This window comes from Pinus tabuliformis, chromosome 5_1, assembly GCF_031772625.1.
Source record: "Pinus tabuliformis cultivar Carrire ecotype Pingquan chromosome 5_1, CPIR1, whole genome shotgun sequence".
Taxonomy (NCBI): domain Eukaryota; kingdom Viridiplantae; phylum Streptophyta; class Pinopsida; order Pinales; family Pinaceae; genus Pinus; species Pinus tabuliformis.
Genome location: NC_142305.1, coordinates 691,004,535 through 691,025,687, shown reverse-complemented (window position 1 = coordinate 691,025,687; position 21,153 = coordinate 691,004,535). Strand labels below are relative to the sequence as shown.

At 38.8% G+C, this 21,153-nt stretch overlaps 2 protein-coding genes across 10 annotated transcripts in view; one reads left to right on the top strand and one right to left on the bottom strand.

The window, feature by feature from the left end:
• Positions 1–21,153, top strand: part of ABCA1 (ATP-binding cassette A1) — a 380,643-nt gene that overhangs the window by 298,581 nt on the left and 60,909 nt on the right. The gene's annotated exons all lie outside the window — the stretch shown is intronic.
• On the bottom strand, positions 62–16,970 carry LOC149166830 (uncharacterized). The gene is made up of 3 exons (XM_089432570.1): positions 16,239–16,970; positions 15,655–16,077; positions 62–174 (listed from the first exon to the last, which is right to left on the bottom strand). The coding sequence occupies exons 1-3, from the start codon at positions 16,876–16,878 to the stop codon at positions 62–64; spliced, it is 1,176 nt and encodes a 391-aa protein (XP_089288696.1). The 5' UTR covers positions 16,879–16,970.

Below are 21,153 nucleotides of genomic sequence, written 5' to 3'. Positions count from 1 at the left end.
GCAGCTCACCTTACTTATCCGCAGCGTCTATTCCACACAGTGTGTCACCTACTACTCACCCTCACTGCTGCTTGAGACCCCTTCTTCGAACTTGCAAACCCTCATTCCTTCCCTCGGCCTCGTCACGCAGCTGCTTCCTCATCTGAGTGGCTCCCTTTGCTGCCGCCGACAAACCTGCAGAAACAATACACCAGTCACACAAAACAAAAAAAACAAAAATTTCGATTTTTCTGTGCGCTGCCATTGTGATTTTATGGTTTATGCATATTAGGTTAAGGTTAGCGTAATTCTTATTTTAGTTTCGTTTCAATACTTTGAAACTTTCAATTAGATTTTAGATTTGATTCTATTTTTTTTTTTTTTTAGTTTAAAATTTAATTATTTTTGTTTTGATTTCATTTAGATTTTTTATCAATTTTAGATTTCATCTTATTTGTATATATTTCATTTTCATTTAGTTTCAGAATAAGACTTTTATTTATTTACTTTTGGTTCTAGTTTTAGCTTTGGACATATTTAATTTTAGTTTTGTTTTGTGGTTTCAAGTTTAGTTTTGTTTTATTTTTTAATGAATAAAAAAAATCTCGTATAAAAATAATAAAAAATCAAAAAAAGGATTTTAGGATTTTTTTTTTTTGGTTTGATCTTAGTTTAGCTTAATTTTAACTTTTCAAATCAAAATTAAAAAAAAAATAATAAATAAAAAAAAAGTTAAAAATGGTTAGTCTTTAGGTTATTTTTAATTTAGATTTAAGTTTAGATTAAATTTTAATTTTATTAGGATTTTAGTTTTGTTTTATTTTTTAACTTAAAATTTTATAAAAATATAAAAATATATAAAATTTTTTTTTTTTTTGAAAAGATTAAGTAAAAATTGAAAATTCATTTTGGTGTCCTTTGTGGTATCTATGTTCCAATTCTCTATAGTTAAATGCACTTAAATGTTTATCTAAAGATTAACTATTGAAAAGTGGTGAATCATTTTGTGAGTTGGTTAGCATTTAAAATTTCGTGGTTTCTTGAAATATTCGATCTTTTGAAATTTATTTGCTAGAACATTGCGCATCTATTGAATATTTCACATCTGGATATTTTGTAACTATTTTCAAGCAATTGTCAAATAAGCAGCAACAGCTAATTCATTACTTGGTTTTCATTAACTCCATAAGGCACTGGTCTTAAGCATTTAAAGATCTAATCAAATTCTAAAATTGATCAAGTGCTTGTTTTCCCCCGCTGTCTCCCAACCCAGCTGATTACCAGTTGGTCTTCTTTTATCCCATAGGGTCTACCCCCCTTAGCCTGCTTCAGGGAGACGGCTTAAACGAAGAGATCGGGGATCAGGGTGACAGCCCCCGGTCTGAGAGTTGTCGCGCTGCTTAGACAATCTGTGCGACAACAATGCTAACAGTCATAATGAGGGTGTGGCTGAGTTGAGTACAAGGTCAGAGCACTGATTGTATGTTGTCCTTTGCGCGTGGTCTCAAATCATTTTTTAATGATATCAATGTATGAGTGGGGCAGTTGAGCTTGAGAGCTGAGATTGGTTGTGCCTTGCAACAACCTTTATACCCACTGGCATGACCTTTGTATCGCTGTTACACACTATGTAGGAAATAGTACAGTAAAATGGAGTATTTGAAACACCTCTTAAGCCAACACAACAATGCCTTAGCATAATACAATATAGATCATAAGACAAAATTGGCCAACAAACCTTTCTCAAAAGAGATCCATGCCATTCTTAACCATGAGCAGCCAAGAGATTTGTAGAAGAACCCAGAAATAGGACACAAAATCTTTGCACTTGGGACTGATTTGAAACACGAGGCTCACTGTGAAAGCCCTCTTCAAATTGGACGAACTAGACTCACTCCTTTCCAAGGTGGGTCAATCAAAGGGGAAGAAGCTAAGTTGGGCTTTAAAACCCGCCATGCTTGCTCTCATACAACACAAGTTCATGGAGGAACCTTGGGAAGGGGTTAGGCTTTCTGTTGCATCTTGTCTCAATAACATCATGAGAATAACCGCCCTTGTAGCTCCTTACAATGATGATGTTATGAGGAGAATTTTTAGTCTGATAATAGATACTTTCCAGGACTTGGACAACAGTGTAGGCTCTATCTTTGGGAAGAAGCTTGAGGTTTTAGAAGTCATGGCCATGGTCAACACATATGAAGTCATGTTTGATCTTGAGTGTGATGATCTTATCCTGCAGATGTTCCAATGCTTCTTCAACATTAGGGAACATCATCCTGACACAGTCATAGCACACATGCAATCCATCTTTTTATCATGTATGAGAGGCCGTGATGCCATTTGGTGGGGTTGCAGTCCCAATTGTTGTCCGTTTGGAGGAAAGAACAATTGGTCTCACTTGCTGCTTATGAACTAGTTGAGAGGTTGGTTGAGCAAAACATTGGGCTGTTCAGGAGACAATTGACCAGGGAGGAGCTACTCAGGTTTGGGGGATCATGCAGTAGGAATGAGTTGAGGAGGAAGGGACTTTGCTTCATCTGCAGGGGACCTGACCACTCATGCTTGAGTGACACTGAGGAGATGATAGAGGTAGAGCAGGTGGAGATTCCTTCTGACCTTCAAGGCGAGGATTCTTCTTTGGACGAGTCCATGGGTTCATACGAGGATGCCTTCGAGGAGCACGAGTCATGTAGAGTCGTTGTCAGCAGGCCAGATTCATATGATGAGCAGTCAGTGGACCCTATGTGAGACATTCAGGATGATGAGTCACCAGTGGTGATTCAGCATGAGCAGCATATGGTGGAGCATGAGTCAGCTGAGGAGGATGATGTACACAATATGCATGATGAGCCTTCTGGGGAGATCCAGTTGGAGGTTCATATTGAGCCCGTGATGGTGGAGGATGAGCAACCATCCTTGGGGTCAGCCATTGATGAGGAGTAGACAGTTGTACAGACAACTTGCAAGGTGGTAGTATTTGCAGGCACTTGTCCTCAAAAGGTGTTGGAGGCTGACAGTGTAGTTTTGTTGAAGGCTAGTAGACGACAGGAGCACGAAGTTCTCAATCAGAGGAGGGAGGAGCTGTTGGTGATGGTGGTGCATCCACCTTTGGCCTAACCATTGATGCGGTGCAGATAGGTGCAGTGGAAGCCAGTAGCGCTGTAGTATTTCCAGGACACAACCCTCTCCATGACTACATAGACAGGGCTTGTAGCACATCTTCCCTGCTTTTGCCTATTATAGTGAGAGGGGCAGGTTTCCTTAGGCATATTTTATTTATTGGCCAGATAGAGCATCATCAATTGAGCAGGGACCCATATCAGCCCAGTAGACTTGTTCCTTACACAGGTGTCCATGCATTGGATTGGCGAGAGATCATGAGCTGGTACCCTATTGATGGAGTATCATTTTTAGTCAGAAGCATTGTATTGCAGGAGCCCTTAGAGGTGAGGGATATTACATGCTTCAGTTGGCAGCAAGATGTAGGTTGGCCACTCATCAATATTTCAGCACAACATCAGTACAATGAGATTGACCTTGGTCTATGCCAAGGGTTGGATTAGAGAGAGGTGATGAATTGGTACACGGTGGATGGAGCAGCATTCATGGTTGGAGTTATAGCACAACAGGAGCCATGGATCCTTGATACTTGTTCTTGGTGGCATTGGGATCTAGGAGGATTTGTTGATGACAGGTTCAGTTAGAGATTGGTCTGCGATCCGGGCATTGAAGGGTCCATTCATGGTGGGTTGACACAGGGGTAGAGAATCACCTAGTGGTTCATATGGGATTCGGGCATTGGGTCTCAGTTGCGCTGGACCACTAGATTGGTCCATAGATTTGGATTTCTTGAGGGCAAGCAATCTTGGGGCGGGAGGATTTGGAATGTTCTTTGTGACATGGTTAGGATGGGCTTTTAGAGTTGGGGGCAGACAGGTCATAGGTGCGAGTTGGTGTCATCAGTGGGCCCAGGGGCTTTTGGAGGGGTTTTGAGGATTTTTTATGAGGTCTGATGGCATTTGCTTGGTATATTCCATCATCCGCACAATTTGCTTTTCGTTCCGTGGAATTCCAACCACTTTCAAAAAACAGAGTTATTAAGGGGCCTAACTCATTTAATTACGCTTAAGGTGGCATTTCAAGAGGATTACTTCGCATAACACCTTAGTGTAATAGCTCTTTGGAACTAGAACGAGAAGATCTACATGACAAAATTGTTGGAAGTGATTTTCAGTGACTTGAGGAAGTGTGGTGGCCAATTTACCCTTTTAATTGAAATAAAAGAGGGAAAAATGCTCCATGATTAAAATAATAATAAAATTGGAGGTTTTAGAGGGGTCCATCGGATTTATAAAAGAGGAGGCCATTAGGGGACATCTTGGATTTGATATTACTTCTTGTATGGGAGGTTGAGAACCCGGTTCTCTACTTCATTGGTAGCCCCAAGATAGAAACCCTTGGTTGATTTTGGTGAGAGTGGACGGAAACCCCACCTCATCTCCTTGGTGGATTTAGCGAGAGTTCACAGGTGCAGTGATTGATTTCAGTTCAGTTTTGGGAGGTCGATGCATCATTGGAGCAAATTTTTTGGGGCAAGCTTTTCATCTCAGCTATATTGATTGTATTTGCATGTAGCCCAGTTTATCTATCATAATAAAACCTGAGATTATTTTCTACTTATCATGTTATGCAATTGCATGCACTCTATCTGTTATATATTGCATGGCAATCTTCTGTTAAACGAATGATAGATTTTATGGAAAATTTCTTCTTAAGTGAATTTCTGCAAAATTAGTCAAAATATCCTGTTTAGGATATTGCATAAAATGTGTCTTCTTGATGCTAGTTAAGGGTGAGGTGAAGGCGATGATCCTAGATATCCCATTCCTCATGATTGCTTGTTCCTCAGTGGATAACTATAGCAACACTGTAGTGACTAAATATTACTTGCAAATTTGTTTTATGAAGTAGAAATTAAAGGCTACAGCTAAGAAGAAAAAGCATAGAGGAATCCACCCAATACACAAGTATTTTGCAAAATGATTTCTTTATTATGGGATGAATGATCTCACAGTTATGGGATGAATGATTTCTTTATTATGGGATGAATGATCTCACAATTACGTGATGAATGATTTGTTTATTATGGGATGAATGATTTCTTTATTGTAAAACATCTAGATAGACTCCTCTAAAAATAACATTTAGTAATCCACATGTGAGAGACTTAGTAATTTGATAAAATACTACATTAGATTCATGAATTTTCCCACCAAGGGGTTGAATTGACTCAAATTTCCATTGGAGGTCCATATTCCCTTCGCTTATGTCCCTAGAAGACCGAAAATAAAGAATAGTAAACTTTGGAGGCCCAACATCCAACTTGGAAAACTCGACTTTGTCCTCTTGGAATTTGATTTGGTTGAAGAGAAGAATCTTGACATTCTATCAACTAATTTTTTTCTAGCTCATCAACTTCTTGGTCCTGTTGTCGTTCATATTGTACAGGCACTACGACAACGACTTAGGGTGGGGGCTGTCATTCTGATCCCCGCCCACTCCGTTCTAGCTGTCTCCCAGCAACAGGCTATGGGGGGTAGTCCCTATGGAAATGTGAATATGAAGGACAAGTTGGCAACCAATGAGTCTGGGAGATACGATTGAATGACCTAGCTACTTGGTTAATTTTAGCAAGACTTAAAGATTAGATTAGATTTGAATGTGAGACCAATGCCTTATGGAGTCAACTTCTTGCTTATTACCAATTAAATGCCAAGTAACTGGATGAACAATTGTTGCTTGGATGCTTCACTAACCTAGATGAAATGCAAGTCCTACAAGCTAGGTGAAATGCAAAATCTTGGTTGATTTTAAGTTAGATGCCTATTCTATATGTAACCTTCTTCTTAACTGTTTTGGAACAAGTCTCTAGAGTAGGTTGTGGGATGGAAGCCAACAAGAAGAAAACAAGGGCTTGATTAACGATACCTCCCTTTGTGTTCCAACCACCCGGTGCCTTTGGCGCTGTAGAGATTGTGGGTCTCACGACTGCAAGGTCACCGTGTTAACCACTAAAGTGGTGCTAAGCCCCTCAAGTTAAATTGAGAAAGGGTGGCCCTAAATGTCTATCAACCAAGATTATGCTTGAAGGTGAATTATTAATGCAACTAGACTTAGAATGCAATGCAAGAGGGATTAGTGATACTTAAGGTGAGATTACTTAAATATTTCTTCGAGTACTTGGTTATGTTTTACTTCAAATTAAAATATTAAGCATGACAATACTCGGAAAAGGTATCAACCAAAAGACAAGTGTTCAAGTTCAATAGTGCCAATAAGATACGATTGCCCAAGAATGAAATAGGTGCTTTTCACAATGATTTACCGACAAAGAGCTTCAAACATGAACCAATTACAACATCAATTCATTTAGCCAATGATTCCCAACACAAGATGTCAATTACTCAAGATAGATGTTTACATTACTTAAGGAAAAGATCATCAATATGAGATATTGCCCACAAGAGATATATGTGAAAATTTGGATGCCGAAATTCCTACTGCAACAACTGATTACATTTCTCCTATTTGTTAATTATTGAACCAAATTATTCACTGTTTCCTACAGTGAACACTGAAAGGAATATACTGCAGCCTTCACCATTTAAAGAAAATACGGAAACAAGAAATTGAACAAGAAAGAAATACACAACACATCTACATAGTTTTTTTTGGACAAATGTCCTCGGAGAAACCCAATGCGGGCAAAACCGGTGCAACAACTCTGAGGGTTTTATTATTATGTAGTAGTAATTTCTAAATACAATCTTTGGATGCCTTCTCGATAATCCAGTTACAGAGAATATCACTGATAGAGAGATACGTGAGGTTACCTCACATTATCACTGGAAATCATGGCTGATCCAACCACTGAATGAATTGCCCCTGCACTGCCTTTACGCAGCCACTGCGTCAGCCCAACGTCACCCCTTCAGCTGATCGATTTGCTGCTCAGGAACTTCGATTTGCACCTCCCAGTGCGTCAGCCTCTCTGGCTCTGTGCTGCCTTTGTTGGATGTCTCTCTCTCTTCTCTGCTGAGTATTCTCTGATTGGGAAAGATTTCCCTTCGAATACTATTCCTGCTGTTCATTGTAAAAGATCACTATCGAAAATCTCTTAGGCAGCTAGCTGCTCTACTTCAGAAAATAGGACTTTTGATCTCCCCTCTGTGTGTTCTCTAAGTGCCCCTCAAGCCTCTTATATATTTCTGTTGGACAACCAACGACCCTTATTGACTTCTAATCAATGGCCTATATCAGTTTGGCTTGATTATCGTCTTGTTCTAGAAGTTACACCCACAGTTTTGATTAATACCTATTAATTATTTTATTTTTCTAAGTTTAGACTTAAGGTCCCATTAAAAATAATTAATTATTTTAATAAAACTGTCTTTGGGTGGAATTTCCCAAAATGATTTCTGGGTATTGGAGAAAGCATGTGTCTAAGCCTCCCTGCAAATTTTTAGACTTAGAGCACATCCGATGCTACCAAAAATCAACAATATATACCAAGGAAGCAAGACAACCGCTTAAGTGTAAGAAATATCCTTTACAATGGTTTATTATTGTCCAAAATAAATGTCAAGGGAACCATAAACAATTAGAGCACTTATTAAGCAATGATTCAAACTTATACACAATTAGCAAATTAGATTTCAAAGTGACAAGGTGCTAAGGCAATACAAACCATTCACAATTTGTGCTTAATGCCAATATTCTCTTAGATGCAAGAAACACCAATATCTTGGATCCTTAGATTAGCTCTTGAGCAACAACTTAGCAAAATGATTGGATTATGATATTTGGTTTGTCAAGTGCTTTTAGAGAGTGATCTTATTGCAAACTTTGAAGCCTTAGGTAACTCACAACGAGCAAATGTGTTAGTGTACCAAACCAATACTAACTTGCTTCAATGTAGACAATGCAATTAAAATGAGTACTATCAAAAGAGCAACAATAATGAATTTTTTCAATGCTACCTGTGTTCATGGCACAACTTACTAATTCAAGAAGCTTGAATGAAAGTATTATGACAACAGTGAGATACTATGACCCAATGTTGCAGGAAGCGCCCCCCCCGCCCCCCCCCCGGATCCTAGGCCCGAAGCGCGCCCCGTACGGAAGCGCCCCCGGAAGCGCGCTTCCGAAATTTTTAGACGCTTCCTGGAAATTTGGAAGTGCTGGCGCTTCCGAAGCGCCGAAGCGCGCTTCGTACGACGCTTCCCAGACGCTTCCCAGGCGCTTCCCAGGCGCTTCCCAGACGCTTCCAGAAAAGCTTCCGGAAAAGCATTTAGAAAATCGTTTTTTTTTCAATTTTTTTTTAAATTTTAGGTGAGTTTGCTTGTTGCGGGTGGGTCCACCTTGGGTTAGGGTGACAAATGAAAGCAAAAAAAATATAAATATAGCAGATGCTCCCTCATCTGGTCCCTTGGTTCCTAGGTTCCATGGTTCAACACCAACAGCAGGGGGTTCTTCTTCATCAGTTTCAGTGCCACGACTTCCAGAGGCACCATCTTCTTCATTGCCACCACGTGGAGGCCCGCCACCACGTTCTATTCGTGGTGGAAGGAGGAGAGATTAGTAGATATATTCACAATCTACTACTTTTTGTCATAGATTACTCATTAGACTTGTAGATTTGTGAATTTGAATTTTGAACCTTTTTGGCTTGGCAGTGACCAAGTGACATATTTTGTAAACATTATTATTTGAATTTTGGACATGACAAATGTTGACAGTTGCTCACTTGCTAGATAAATCATAATATGCTCTATGTTTTATGTTTTATAATATGCTTAAATGTTTCATGTTTTATAATATGCTTAAAAATTTGATGTATGTTTGTAATAGCTAGAATATAGATGATTGTTGTACATACTAGTAACTACAATGGAATCATGGATGCCATATCTATCTTGATTTATGCAAAAATATGCATGTTTTCATGTCTTCTACAATTAATTTGGTATTTGGGATGTTTGTTTTGAGTATAAATGCAAAAAAATATAAAATATATATATATATATAGCAGACGCTTCCGCGGACGCTTCGCTTCCTAGATTTTTGGAAAATGACGCTTCCGCGCTTCCGCTTCGCTCCCGCTTCGTGCAACATTGCTATGACCATAGTAAGGGAATTAATGCCAAACAAGCCTAGACTTTTCCTCTTTCTTTCACTTTAGATGAGATTATTCAAGGAAGCAAGCAAATAAGGAGAAAAACACTTATGCCATTGATTCATATAAGACCTTAAATGATTCTTTTAGACAGTTGCCAAGGATAGGGAGGTTTTTGTTAGCAAAGGAAGGGAAAAGAGGGGCACAAAGGGCAGACTAGGCATGCGACAAGCTTGAAAGAGGGTAGACGAAGGAGGAGGAAGCCAAGAACAGCCTATGTCTAGTGTAGTATGGAAGAAAAACCCACGACAAGGAAAGAAAGAAGCTATGCTAGGGCTAGAAGGCCTAAACAAATTCGGATGCCCTGTAAAACCACAAATTTCACCTCAGATTTTCCAGATGTGCCCAAAATGCCATGAAATCGCCTCCAAAGGGCTGGATGTATTCCTTTTTGGTTGAGTGTTGAGCTTGGAGGGGAAAAAGATGGTGGATCTTGCCTTCCTAGGCCTAGATCCACCTATAGAAACCCTCACGAAAATATTTCAAGGCTTGAAACCCTGGAAAACCTTGAGATCTAGCTTGGAGCCTACCTGCACAAATGAATTTACAAACTCCCAAAATCCCAATATATACAAAAAATTCAAAATCCAAAAACCCCAAACCCTAGCTGCAAAACAAGGGTTAGCAGGATAAAATTATTTACAAATTATTTTATACAAAATATATTTACAAAATATACAAATGTACAATGCTTAGAAAGATTTTCAAGAATATAATTTTTATAAACCTTGACAATGGCTAGATGTATTTCGAAAAATAAATGTTAAACCACAGCCTTAGTGAAGCTAGAAAATCAGATAAAATACTCGGAATCCAAACATAGTCAGTCTGTGCCACAATTTGTGAACTTGGAGCCCAAGGGTTGGGGAACCTGCAAACTCTATATATTTTCTCAAGAAGAAACTAGTAGAACGTACAATGAATCAGATCACTAAAGATAAGCCCAAAACTTATCAGTAGAATGTTCTTATCATCTACAATGAAATAACGATTTAGTTAATATTTGAAACACGATATAGGAATGCACATACCAGCACATACCACAAATCAGTGTGACAAAGACACCATGAACTGCACCCGGAAGTCTTTTATTATGATGATGAAAATTTTCCCAGCGGGACAACGAATTTACACTAGCATTTACAAAATTACATCAGACTAGAGCTCAAGATCCAGATCCATCAATAGAGGCAAAATGCCCTCTATTTATAGAGAAATTCCTCCAAGTGGAAAATAACAGCGAGTTGGTTTGACCCCCATTAAAATTATTTCGATTGTCGATAAATCTTTGATAATATTTTAACGTTTGCTGTCAAAAATAATTATTTTTGTGGAATTTTCGAATTTCTCATTAAAGCCATTTTTTATTAGCTCAAAAAGAATTATTTTGAGATAATTTCTTATTTTTTTTTTACTTTGACTCAACTACCAAGGTCCAAGTGTCCAAATTTTCTTGAAGTTTCCAATATTCCCTTGGTGGGGGACTTCCAAAAATTAATTTCTTTTAGACCCACGAATTTTTCCACTTGGAGAAATTATTTTTTTTAACATTTTAATTGACTCTAAATTAATTAATTTTCTGGCTTAGGATTTAATTCTATTTTGCCAGAAAAATTAATTAATTGACTCATGGGGGAATTAATTATTTTTTCACTCTCAAATATTTTAGCCATGGTGTCTAAGTATGAGGGACCATGCACTCAAATATTTTTTACATAAGATTTTACAAATTCAACCTTCAAAGGGGGAATACCCATTCGTTACAGACCCTCATAAAACTTACCCAATTCTGCGACACAATATGATCTAGTAGACTAAGTGACTTGTAATAAAATAATTTAGCCAAATAGCTTAAATTATTCCTAAATCTCTTTTACAAAAGACTCGATTAAAACACTAGGACTACCCAAGACTTTGACGATAAATTCCACCCTAGCTTTGGGGTGAGGTTGGAGGGAAAAACTCTGTCGATTATTCGTGTTTAGAAACACAAATAATCAATGAGACAAAAACCTCCTAGGATGAAATTCGTCACCAAAATAATAGGCTTCCCTAGGTTGTTACAAATATACACAGTCTTACTAGCATCATTTACATTACAAATTTGCAGAATGGGTTTACAATGACACAAAAAATTCTTGGCTAATGATCCGGGTCTTTGAGAAAATTTGGTAGAACCACTTCCTTGGAACTTTGACAAAATGTGTGCAACAGGTACATAACACCCCAACATTCCATTTGATTGTCCATAACTACTAGTTTGAAGCTTTAATGACTAGATAACTTGACCATTAATGAATAGTAAACTTGGCATCACCAACTTTTTGCTTGATCTCCAATGCCTTGGTGAATTTAATGATTCTGCCACCTAGGATTTTTGTAACTTGCTGTTAATTTTCCTTGATCTTGCTCTAGTTTTCCATATCATGCCTTGCGTTGTCACATCATCACTACATTTGCTACGTCATCACACCCTTATGCTATATCTCCAATGCTCTGAGGAACTTGGAAAATATGAGACATGGGTTTTCTTCCTCTTTCATTTTTGAAATGCCCCTTTCTCCAAAAGTGGGTAATGAAGAACAACTCAATGGGCTAGTCATTTGTCATGGGCTACAAATTGGAATTAATTGAGAAATATTAGGGAATAATTAAGTTAAAAGTGATTAAGGAAAGAGAATACTGTAAAGTCACTTTATTAAAAGAAGAGAAGGATGCATGGTATTCAGATAGCCATTTGAATAATCGGAAAGGAGGAGCTCATTTTGAGATACCAATGCTCCAGGAACCCCGCCCCCCCTATTCAAAAGCTGGATTCACGTCCCATGCAGAATTGTGGTTTTGCCCGAAATTCACGCTTGTAGGACTTTTGGAACCATGATGGTTTTGAACCGCAATTTTGCCACGATTTCGGAAACCACTCTTATGGTTCCCTAGGGGATTTTTTATTTATTTTTTGAATTTTCAAATCGCTATGTGAGGAACCAGGCTTCCTGGACAATCCCAAGGTGCTCCCTTGATACTCCCTATACACTTCGTAGTTCCTGCTAATAGTATTGTTAAATTCTTAAATTAACAATGACTTTCTCCTTTATCTTTTATTTTCATCCTTCTAATTAAATTTTTAACATTACCATGAAATGACTCAGGATGTTTGAGAGTGGTTCCAACTTCATCGAACTTCATATGGAGAAAATAGAATTTCATATCTAATTCAAAATTCAGCGACTTAACAGTTTTCAGGATTTCATGATCAATTGGATTGTGGTATTTCATTAGATTATATCATGTATGAGAGAATGTGATTGGCATTTAATAAAGAGCACCAAGCCCTATATGTACCGCAATGTTGGTGGTGTTGATTGTTGAACTCCTTTGTCATGGCCTGAGCAAAAATGTACCCTTCACTCAAGTCAAAATCATTGAGCAGGCATGGTAAGCTTTTTCTACCGTATTATAAGGCTTGGATTAGGCAACTTGATGAAAATTGGGTAATGTTGACTAATATCCCTAGAGAATCGAAGTAGAGGCAAAGGTTAGACAACAGGAGAGGAATCTAGATTCTAGATGGTTGATGCTCGAATAATTTATCATTAATGTACTGTGGATGCCATTTCTATATTGATTTGTGTACAATGTGCATGCTTTGATATATTCTACAACTAATTTGGCACTTTGGATGTTTTTTTGAATATAAATGCAATGATATATATATATATATATATATATATATATATATATATATATATATGCTTTCGAGATGGTTTGCTTCCGAAGATTTTTGGAAAATGACGCTTCTAATGGTTTGTTTCCAAAAAACACACCCACTTTGTCCCCACTTCGTTCAACATTAGGAGATATGATTGCATATTTGTTAAATTGATTTTGTGGGCTCATTGAGCTTTCTATGGGGGTTTGTAACCCTGAGTATAGATCTTCTTTGGGGCTGAAACCATCCTCCCTAAGGTTCAATACTAGTTTCGATGTTACAAGATACACCCTAGCTAGTTATTTGGAGGAATCACTCAAATTCCTCACTGGGGATTAATCATGAATTTAATTGCAAGTACCGAGAATGAAGGCAACACCAATCTTGGGAGGATCAAATCAGTGTTGATATTATTTAGAAGGATGAAATTGAGGGTCGATTCCACCATTGACTAAAGGTTGAGAAGCTCAAGTCATAGTAGATTGCCGTTGTGAGGGCTAGGATGATCATGCTAGGATTGAGATTCTATTGGATGACTAGATTTAGTACATGTGCAAGATTGAGCTTGATATGCATTGATGTACTAAGCGAAGGGGAGGCCAAGACCCATAGGTGCTGAGCAGAGAGGAGGCCAAGAATTAGTTGCGATGCATCATAGAGTAGTTCGTGTGACGTTGAATTTATTCGTTGGTGAAGAATATTTAATTCAAAGCAGGTTCGAAACTTCACAAGCTGGGACTTAGGCATAAATAATTCGGCAGTGACAACCGATCGATCCCTAACATGCCAAGAATTTCCCCGGTAACATTGTGTGGCAATATTGTAGCAGATATAATGTGTGAAGGAAGGCCGATTAGAGGGCTGGCACATTGTTGTTAACAATATCACGCCGGAGTCGACAACAAGATCAATATGTTCATCCCTTGTGATTTGGGGTAGCATTGGGTGTGCTCTAGGCCTCAAATTTTTCAGGGAGTCTTGGGCACATGTATTCCAAAGAACTTAGAAAGTGTTTTGGGAAATTCCACTTAGAGACAATTTTATTAAAATAATTAATATTTTTTAATGGGACCCTAAGTCTAGACTTAGGAAATTAAAAATATTAATGGGTATTAATCTAATTGTGGGAGTAACTTCTAGAAGAAGATGAGGATCAAGCTAAAATGATCTTAGCCATTGATTATATTTTAATATGGGCCGTTGAATGTCAATGTGAAGATTATTTAAGGAAGCTTGAGGGCCATTAGGAAGATACACTGAGAGATCAAGAGATCGAATTTTTGAAGTGAGAAGTTCTCAAGAGGAAGTTCTGATCGAGGAGATTTCTTGCAGTTGAGGGGTAGGGATAACATCCAGAGATAGATTTTTTTTCAGCTGGAGAATCATCAACAGAGAGAGGCAGAGAGAGATCCAGTAGCCCAGACGCAGAGGTTGACGCAGGGCCACGCTGAGGTAGCGAAGAGGGTGAGAGAGTTCGAGATTTTGTTGGGGAGAGTCAGTTTCAGAAGCCAGGAGCTGGGTGTGAGACCGGGTGGCTGAGAGCATAGATTCCAGGCAGCAAATCGATCAGCAAACTGGGTGACGCAGTGTCTAGAGAGGTTGACGCAGGGACTGCGTGTAGGGCCTGCTAGAGGCACTTCATCTAGAGTCCGGATCAGTTGGGATTTTTTTCAGTGATTGTGTGAGGTAATCTCACAAATCTTTCTGCCAGTATTTCTCTCTGTAACTGAATAATCAGAGAGGTATTCAGAATTTTCTATTGCTTAATAATAATAAACCCTCAGATTTGCTGCACCAGTTTTCCCGCATTGGGTTTTTCCAGGGATATTTGTCCAAAAATAATGGTGTCCATTGTGTTGTATTTTCTTTCTTGCTTAGGCTCTTGTTTCTGCATAATATTTAATTAAGTGAAGGTTGCAGTGTATGTATTACGATTTTTGCCGTAGGAAACTGCCATTAATTTGTTTAAAGGAATTTAACAAATAGGAGTAATATCATCAATTGCTGCAGTAGGGATTCCAGTTGTGGAATTTTCACAATTAAATCGCTGTACTAAGCAAAGGGGAGGCCGAGACCGATAGGTGCTGAGCAAAGAGGAGGACAGGAATTAGTTGCGAGGCATCTTAGAGCAATGTTTTACAACTCGGACTCGGACTCGGACTCGGCCGAGGATCGACTCGGACTCGGACTCGGACTCGGTAATGACTCGGCCGGCTCGATTTCAATGACTCGGTCGTTGTAAAAAATACATTAAATATTTATTTTTTTTATAAAAAAACATAATTTTAAATATTTTAAACATAATTTTAAAGATTTTCATTCAAGTTTCCAAACACACAACATTATAATATACATGGAAGACAACATATGATCAAAGTAGGCTCATGAACCAATCCATTATATCAAAATGGTACGGTGTACCCAATGGCAATAGTAAATACATAGTCAACTGTAGTCTGTCATACATGATCAAAGACTCAAGAGTCAAAACAAAATACAAATAACCAAGGAGGCTAGTCGCTACTGCCAGAGGAGCCAAGATCATCTCGACCAATCTCTGGATCATCATCATCAGAGTCAGACAAGGGGCCCCATGGCTCCTCCTCATCATCATCGTCTCCAACTGCAACTGTAGAAGTGGTGCCAGTACCACTAGGCTGTGCAGCAGATGCAAGCTGAGATAGAGTACAAATGCGGCTGCGCTTCTGTCGTGGCTGAGCAGAGGAAGCACCTACAACTGGAGTCCTACTAGCTGGCTGTGAGACTGAGGCTGGTGGATTGGGATCTACATTCAACTGAACACGCTGCAGTGGATCTCCAACATCAATTTCATCAAGATCCTCATCAGGATCAAACTCTGGTAGACGACTCTCCACTACCCAATCTGATGTTGGGTCAATGTCTTCCAACACAATGGGATCTGAATCAGGTCTTTTGTTCAGCAATTGGTTCCGTCTGAGCCGAAGGTTGTATTGGACAAAAACTAGATCATTCAACCGTTTTTGCTCCAAACGGTTTCTCTTCTTTGTGTGAATCCTCTCAAAGACAGACCAATTGCGCTCACACCCAGATGCACTGCAAGTTTGACTCAAAATACGAATTGCAAACCTTTGCAATTCAGGGCACTGGCCACCAAAGGCCTCCCACCATTGTGCTGCAAAAAAACATAGGAGTGTAATGAATTATGAGTTAGATGAAGGCTGAAGCTCAACAAAATTACAAATTATATCTAACTTTCAAATTATAAATGATTTAACAAACTTTAATAAAAAAAGTAAAACCATTAAGAAATTGAAAATTGAAATTTTTGTTTACCTGGCTCATCTGCTTCTCTTGCAATCTTTGCTAGGTTCTTCCCAAAGGTACCTGTTGCATTGCTGAAGGATGTGACCTGCTGATGTATCAGCAGCTGATCAGACTCCGATGGGACCATGCGCTCAATGCAATCAACCAGTCCATCTCTGACCTCCCCCCTCAAAGCTCCTGACTCCTTAGCTTTATAATGATACCGTGGGTTCAAAAAATACCCAGCTGCATGTATAGGGCGATGGAGTTGATTGTTCCATCTTTCATCAATGATTGCCCAAATGGGCCCATACTTTGCCACTCTATCCTTGTATGCTGTCTTTATTTGCTCCTTTGCTTGATCCATAGCCTCATAAATGAAGCCCATAGCCAACCTTTCCCCATCCACCAACCGCAACACCTTAACTAGTGGGTCAGCAAGCTTCACAATCTCTGCTGCCTTTCTCCAAAAAGTTTCATCATGGACTTTCCTTTTCAATTCTCTGCCTTCTGGTTTGTTAGACCAACTGCTTTGATTCCATTCATCACTGGAAAACATCTTTTGCAAGTTTCTATGTTGGGAAAGCATAGATTGCAATGTCAAAAAATGTGTAGCAAATCTAGTGATGGCAGGCCTAATGATATCCTTGCCTCCAGTGTGTTTCCTCATGAGACTCAAAACCAGTGTATGATTGTAGATAAATTTTGTTATGCTTTTGGCATTATCTACAGTGTTTCTGACCCAATCTAATTTTCCAATATCCTCAAGCATGAGGTCTATGCAATGTGCACCGCATGGGGTCCAAAAGATGGTCTTGTGTTTTTCGTCTAACAGTCTACCAGCAAGAACATAGTTAGAGGCATTGTCTGTGATGATTTGAACAACATTAGCCACCCCCACATCCTGAATAACCTCATCCAATAGCTGAAACAACAAGTGGCCATCTTTTACCTTATCAGATGCATCAACTGATTTTAAAAACATGGTTCCCCGTGGGCAGAAGGCAAGAAAGTTTATGATGGTACGGTTTCTTTGATCAGTCCATCCATCTGACATGATGGTACACCCTGTTCTTGCCCATGATTCCTTGAAATCTTGCAAATACTCATTAATTGATTGAATTTCTTTCTGCAAACGAAACCCCCTTAGCTCTTGCATAGTAGGGCCTTTGAAGCCTTTTCCAGCAGCATGTATGGCCTCAAACATAGGCTCATAATATGGTGAACGAGCAGCATTAAAGGGGATATCAGCATCATACCACCATCTAGCTATGTAGTCACAAGCAGTCTCCCTCAATTCTTTCTTCCAATGGTCATCTAAAGTGGGCTGAGCAAGACCTTTACTAATACTAACTTCAGGACCATGTGCATCTGATGGAGAGGAGCCTGAGTGAGTGAAAAAACTTTTGATAGTCCCATCACCCTTCATTCTACCCTTTCCCTTATCTTGAACAGAAGCAAAAGAGGGAGGAACATAACGGAAAGGGTTTGATGCATCAGTTTGAGGGATAGAGGAAGAACCCTCAAACTCATAGTGGGGGTTGGCAGCCATCATTCTTTGTATCTCCCTCTTCCTCCCAATTTCAGCCTGTATCTCTTTTTGCCTATTCTTTTCTTCTTTAAATTTTTCAAAGCTTTCCAACAAATTCTTTCTAATCTCCTCAATTTGATCAGATTGACATGCAGTAATATTGCCTTTAATCCCTGCCAAGTGTTGTTTCAGCCTATTAATCCCCCCAGGACCTTCCTTAATTTTCCTATGGCAAAACTTGCAACACATCTGACTATCAACCATTTCAACATATGCCCAAGCAGGATCTTTTGCTCTAGGTGCCATTTTTTGACTAGGAAAACAATCTGAAAATGAAAAAAAAAAAAAAAAATTGATTCAATGTTCATTTATTTGACAAAAAACACTCTCGAAGCTTTCTTGATATGCAACTAAAATTTACTAAGCAAAAACAGATTTGTAAGGGTGGAAAAAAATACCTCCAGGCACAAACTGCCTCCTCAAGCTTGCTCCAAAAATCAGCTCCTCAATGCTGCTCCAAATGGCTGCCCAAGAAGCTCCTCACTCCAGCTACAATGCTCCTCCAAGACTCCTCACTGCTGCTCCAAAACAAGCTCAAGAACTGCTCACTAACTCTCAAAGAAGACTCTCACTCAAATGCATAACACTGCTGTGAGTGAAATGAGAGCATTTGGCTGTCTTAAATAGAGTTTGGGAGGGGGAAATGGACCCCAAAAGCATTAAACAAATCACAATAACCCTTTCAGCTCCACAAACCCTAACTAACTTTATCAAAAATCAGCAAAAAATTCATTTTTTTTTTGGTAAATACGCTGCCCAGCCGGACTTTATTGAAACGGCCGAGTCATTACGGGACCCGGCCGGGTTGACCGGGTCAGCTATGACTCGGCCGAGTCATTGGCTGACTCGGCCGAGTCATAGCTGACTCGGCCAGCCGAACCGGGTCATGGTCCGGGTCATCAAATTTGGCAATGAAACGGTCAGAAACGGTCGTTTCCGTTTCGGTATGGCCGTTTCGTAAAACACTGTCTTAGAGTAGTTCGTGTGACATTGAATTTATTGGCTGCTGAAGAATGTTTAACTCAAAGCAGGTTTGAAACTTCACAAGCTGGGACTTAGGTGTAAATAATTCGGCAGTGACAACTGATCGATCCCTAACATGCCAAGAATTTCCCTGGTAACGTTGTGTGGCATTATTGTAGTGGATGTAACGTGTGAAGGAATGTTAATTAGAGGGCTGGCACATTGTTGTTAACAAGGTCACGTCATAGGCAAACATGGAGTTGTTTATTGTAGTAGCTTGGGGAATTAACTCATTGAAGGGCTGAATCATCATCAGTGTGAAAGTCGACATGTCATCTAAACTCATCAGTGGAGCGCAAAGTTTGTGGTGTTAGGCATCTAAGTCGTGGCAAGGGTAGCGAGTCATTGCTTGTGTACACCAGGTTTAGGACTCACAATTGTTGGACAATAGAACATATCAAGTCATGGGAGCCGATAACAAGAACAATATGTTCATCCCTTGTGAAGGCCGAGGTTGCATATTGGGCAAAATTCTTTATGTGTTAGGCACCGATTGATGGGTTATCTATTATGAATTAAATATTTCATAACTATATATATAATAAAATGACAAAATACTAATAAATAAATTTTAATTAATAATTAAGTTAATAATTTAAATTAAGCTAGGTTACTCAATTAGTTTTGAGGAGGCATCAGTCCAAAGGGACGTGTCTTTTGGGCTCGTGGCCAGTCAACTCCTATAAAGGATAACCACCCTAGCCTTGTAAATTCCATCATCCATTATTGAATAATATCTATATATATATATATATATATATATGTTTAAAAAATCTTAATGTTTATGAGCATTGTGAACTTGAGGGAACAAGCTAAGTGTTTCATTGTTATCAGAGCGGTCGATTCTGCCACCTGCAAATGTTGTGCAACCACAGTCTTATCAATTCTCTGCACTAACTACGTCTCTCTCTTGCACCATGCTCTTTACGCTTCCATCAATAGTCGTTTTCTGTTACACCAACCATCGAACCCACCACAGTCACACATCGATCCCCGTCCTCTGTCGCGTTCCAGTCTTACCGCTTGTTTGTTCTCCCTGTCTACTACTTAAACAATGCACCCTGCCCACACTGTTAATAAAACGTGCTGTCTTCCACTGTCAAATGATGTGGCCCCTGGTTGAAGGTCAATGGATAAGGTTGACGTCGGTTCGTGCAGCCTCGGTATATATATAAGAGATACACCGTGATCTGTTCCAGCGTGGCTCAATACACTTACATTTTGCATTAATACATAGTGAGTAATATACAGGGTCTTGCATCATAGTTATATGGTCGATAGTTATATTACGTAATACATATACTTTTGATATACCATCAACAGTATTACATTGTGTACACTGTAAACACTGTGAACAATATATAGTTGAGCGCTTTACATTATAATTATATTCCAAAATAAATTTAATTAATTAAAATTATTTAATTATTAAAAAAATTATTATATAAATAAAAAAACTATTATATATAAAAAAATTGGGTCCACTAGGAAAAGAAGAACAAAATGGGGAGTAATGACGACGATTCGAAGAAATTTCAAGAACAACTCAACAGAATGCGCAAGTGCCTTGATAATGTTGAAAGAAAGCAAGGCTAATTCGGGAAGAGCCAAGACCAAATGGCAGAGAATATCAAATAAATTAAGAGCATGATGAGCCAATTTATGGGCGGAGCTAATCCACCTTTTAATCCCTCAACCACGCAAAGTCCAAAGGCTCCGGAAAGCGAAAATTTTCCAAGTCATGAATTTTTGTTGATGCATGAAAAGCCATGATTACCGCATATACAGTTCGAAGGAAATCAGTACCACACAAAGTTTCCCGATAGAGACTACCTTAAAATTAAAGGAGAATTACCTTAAGTACAATGGTAAGGACCATAAAGGTACCATTGTATGGGTAGATAAAATGGATGCCATTTTCAGAGCAAACCCACCAATAGCTGAACAAGAGAAGGTCATGACTGCATCCAACAACTTGGAAGCGGAAGTATATGATTGTTTCCTATGGTGGTCCAACAGATGTGTGACTCTCTTGTTCAATTGGGAAGTTTTTAAAAATGCCATGCGAAAAAGGTTTAATGATGAAGAAGAAGACAATGTCTACGAAAAATTCGTTCACCTCAAACAGAAAGGATCGGTAAGTGAATACAACCACGAGTGGTAAGTATTAGCTATAAGGCAAAGGGGATACTCATACGAAGAGCTACTAAAAATGTATCAATGTGGCCTTAAGGATTATATTCGGGAAGAATTAAAATTATATAAACCCCAAACCATTGAAGAAGCTAGACATGTAGCAACAGTTGTTGAGAAAAAATATGAACTCCATAA

Excerpts from the sequence above, each read along its gene's own strand:
- LOC149166830 (XM_089432570.1), bottom strand. The coding sequence starts at position 16,878 with ATGAGGAAACACACTGGAGGCAAGGATATCATTAGGCCTGCCATCACT. Across the intron at positions 16,078-16,238 it reads AAGAGAAGCAGATGAGCCAG|CACAATGGTGGGAGGCCTTT; the intron begins GTAAACAAAAAT and ends GTTTTTTTGCAG. Across the intron at positions 175-15,654 it reads TAGTAGGACTCCAGTTGTAG|GTTTGTCGGCGGCAGCAAAG; the intron begins GTGCTTCCTCTG and ends TTGTTTCTGCAG.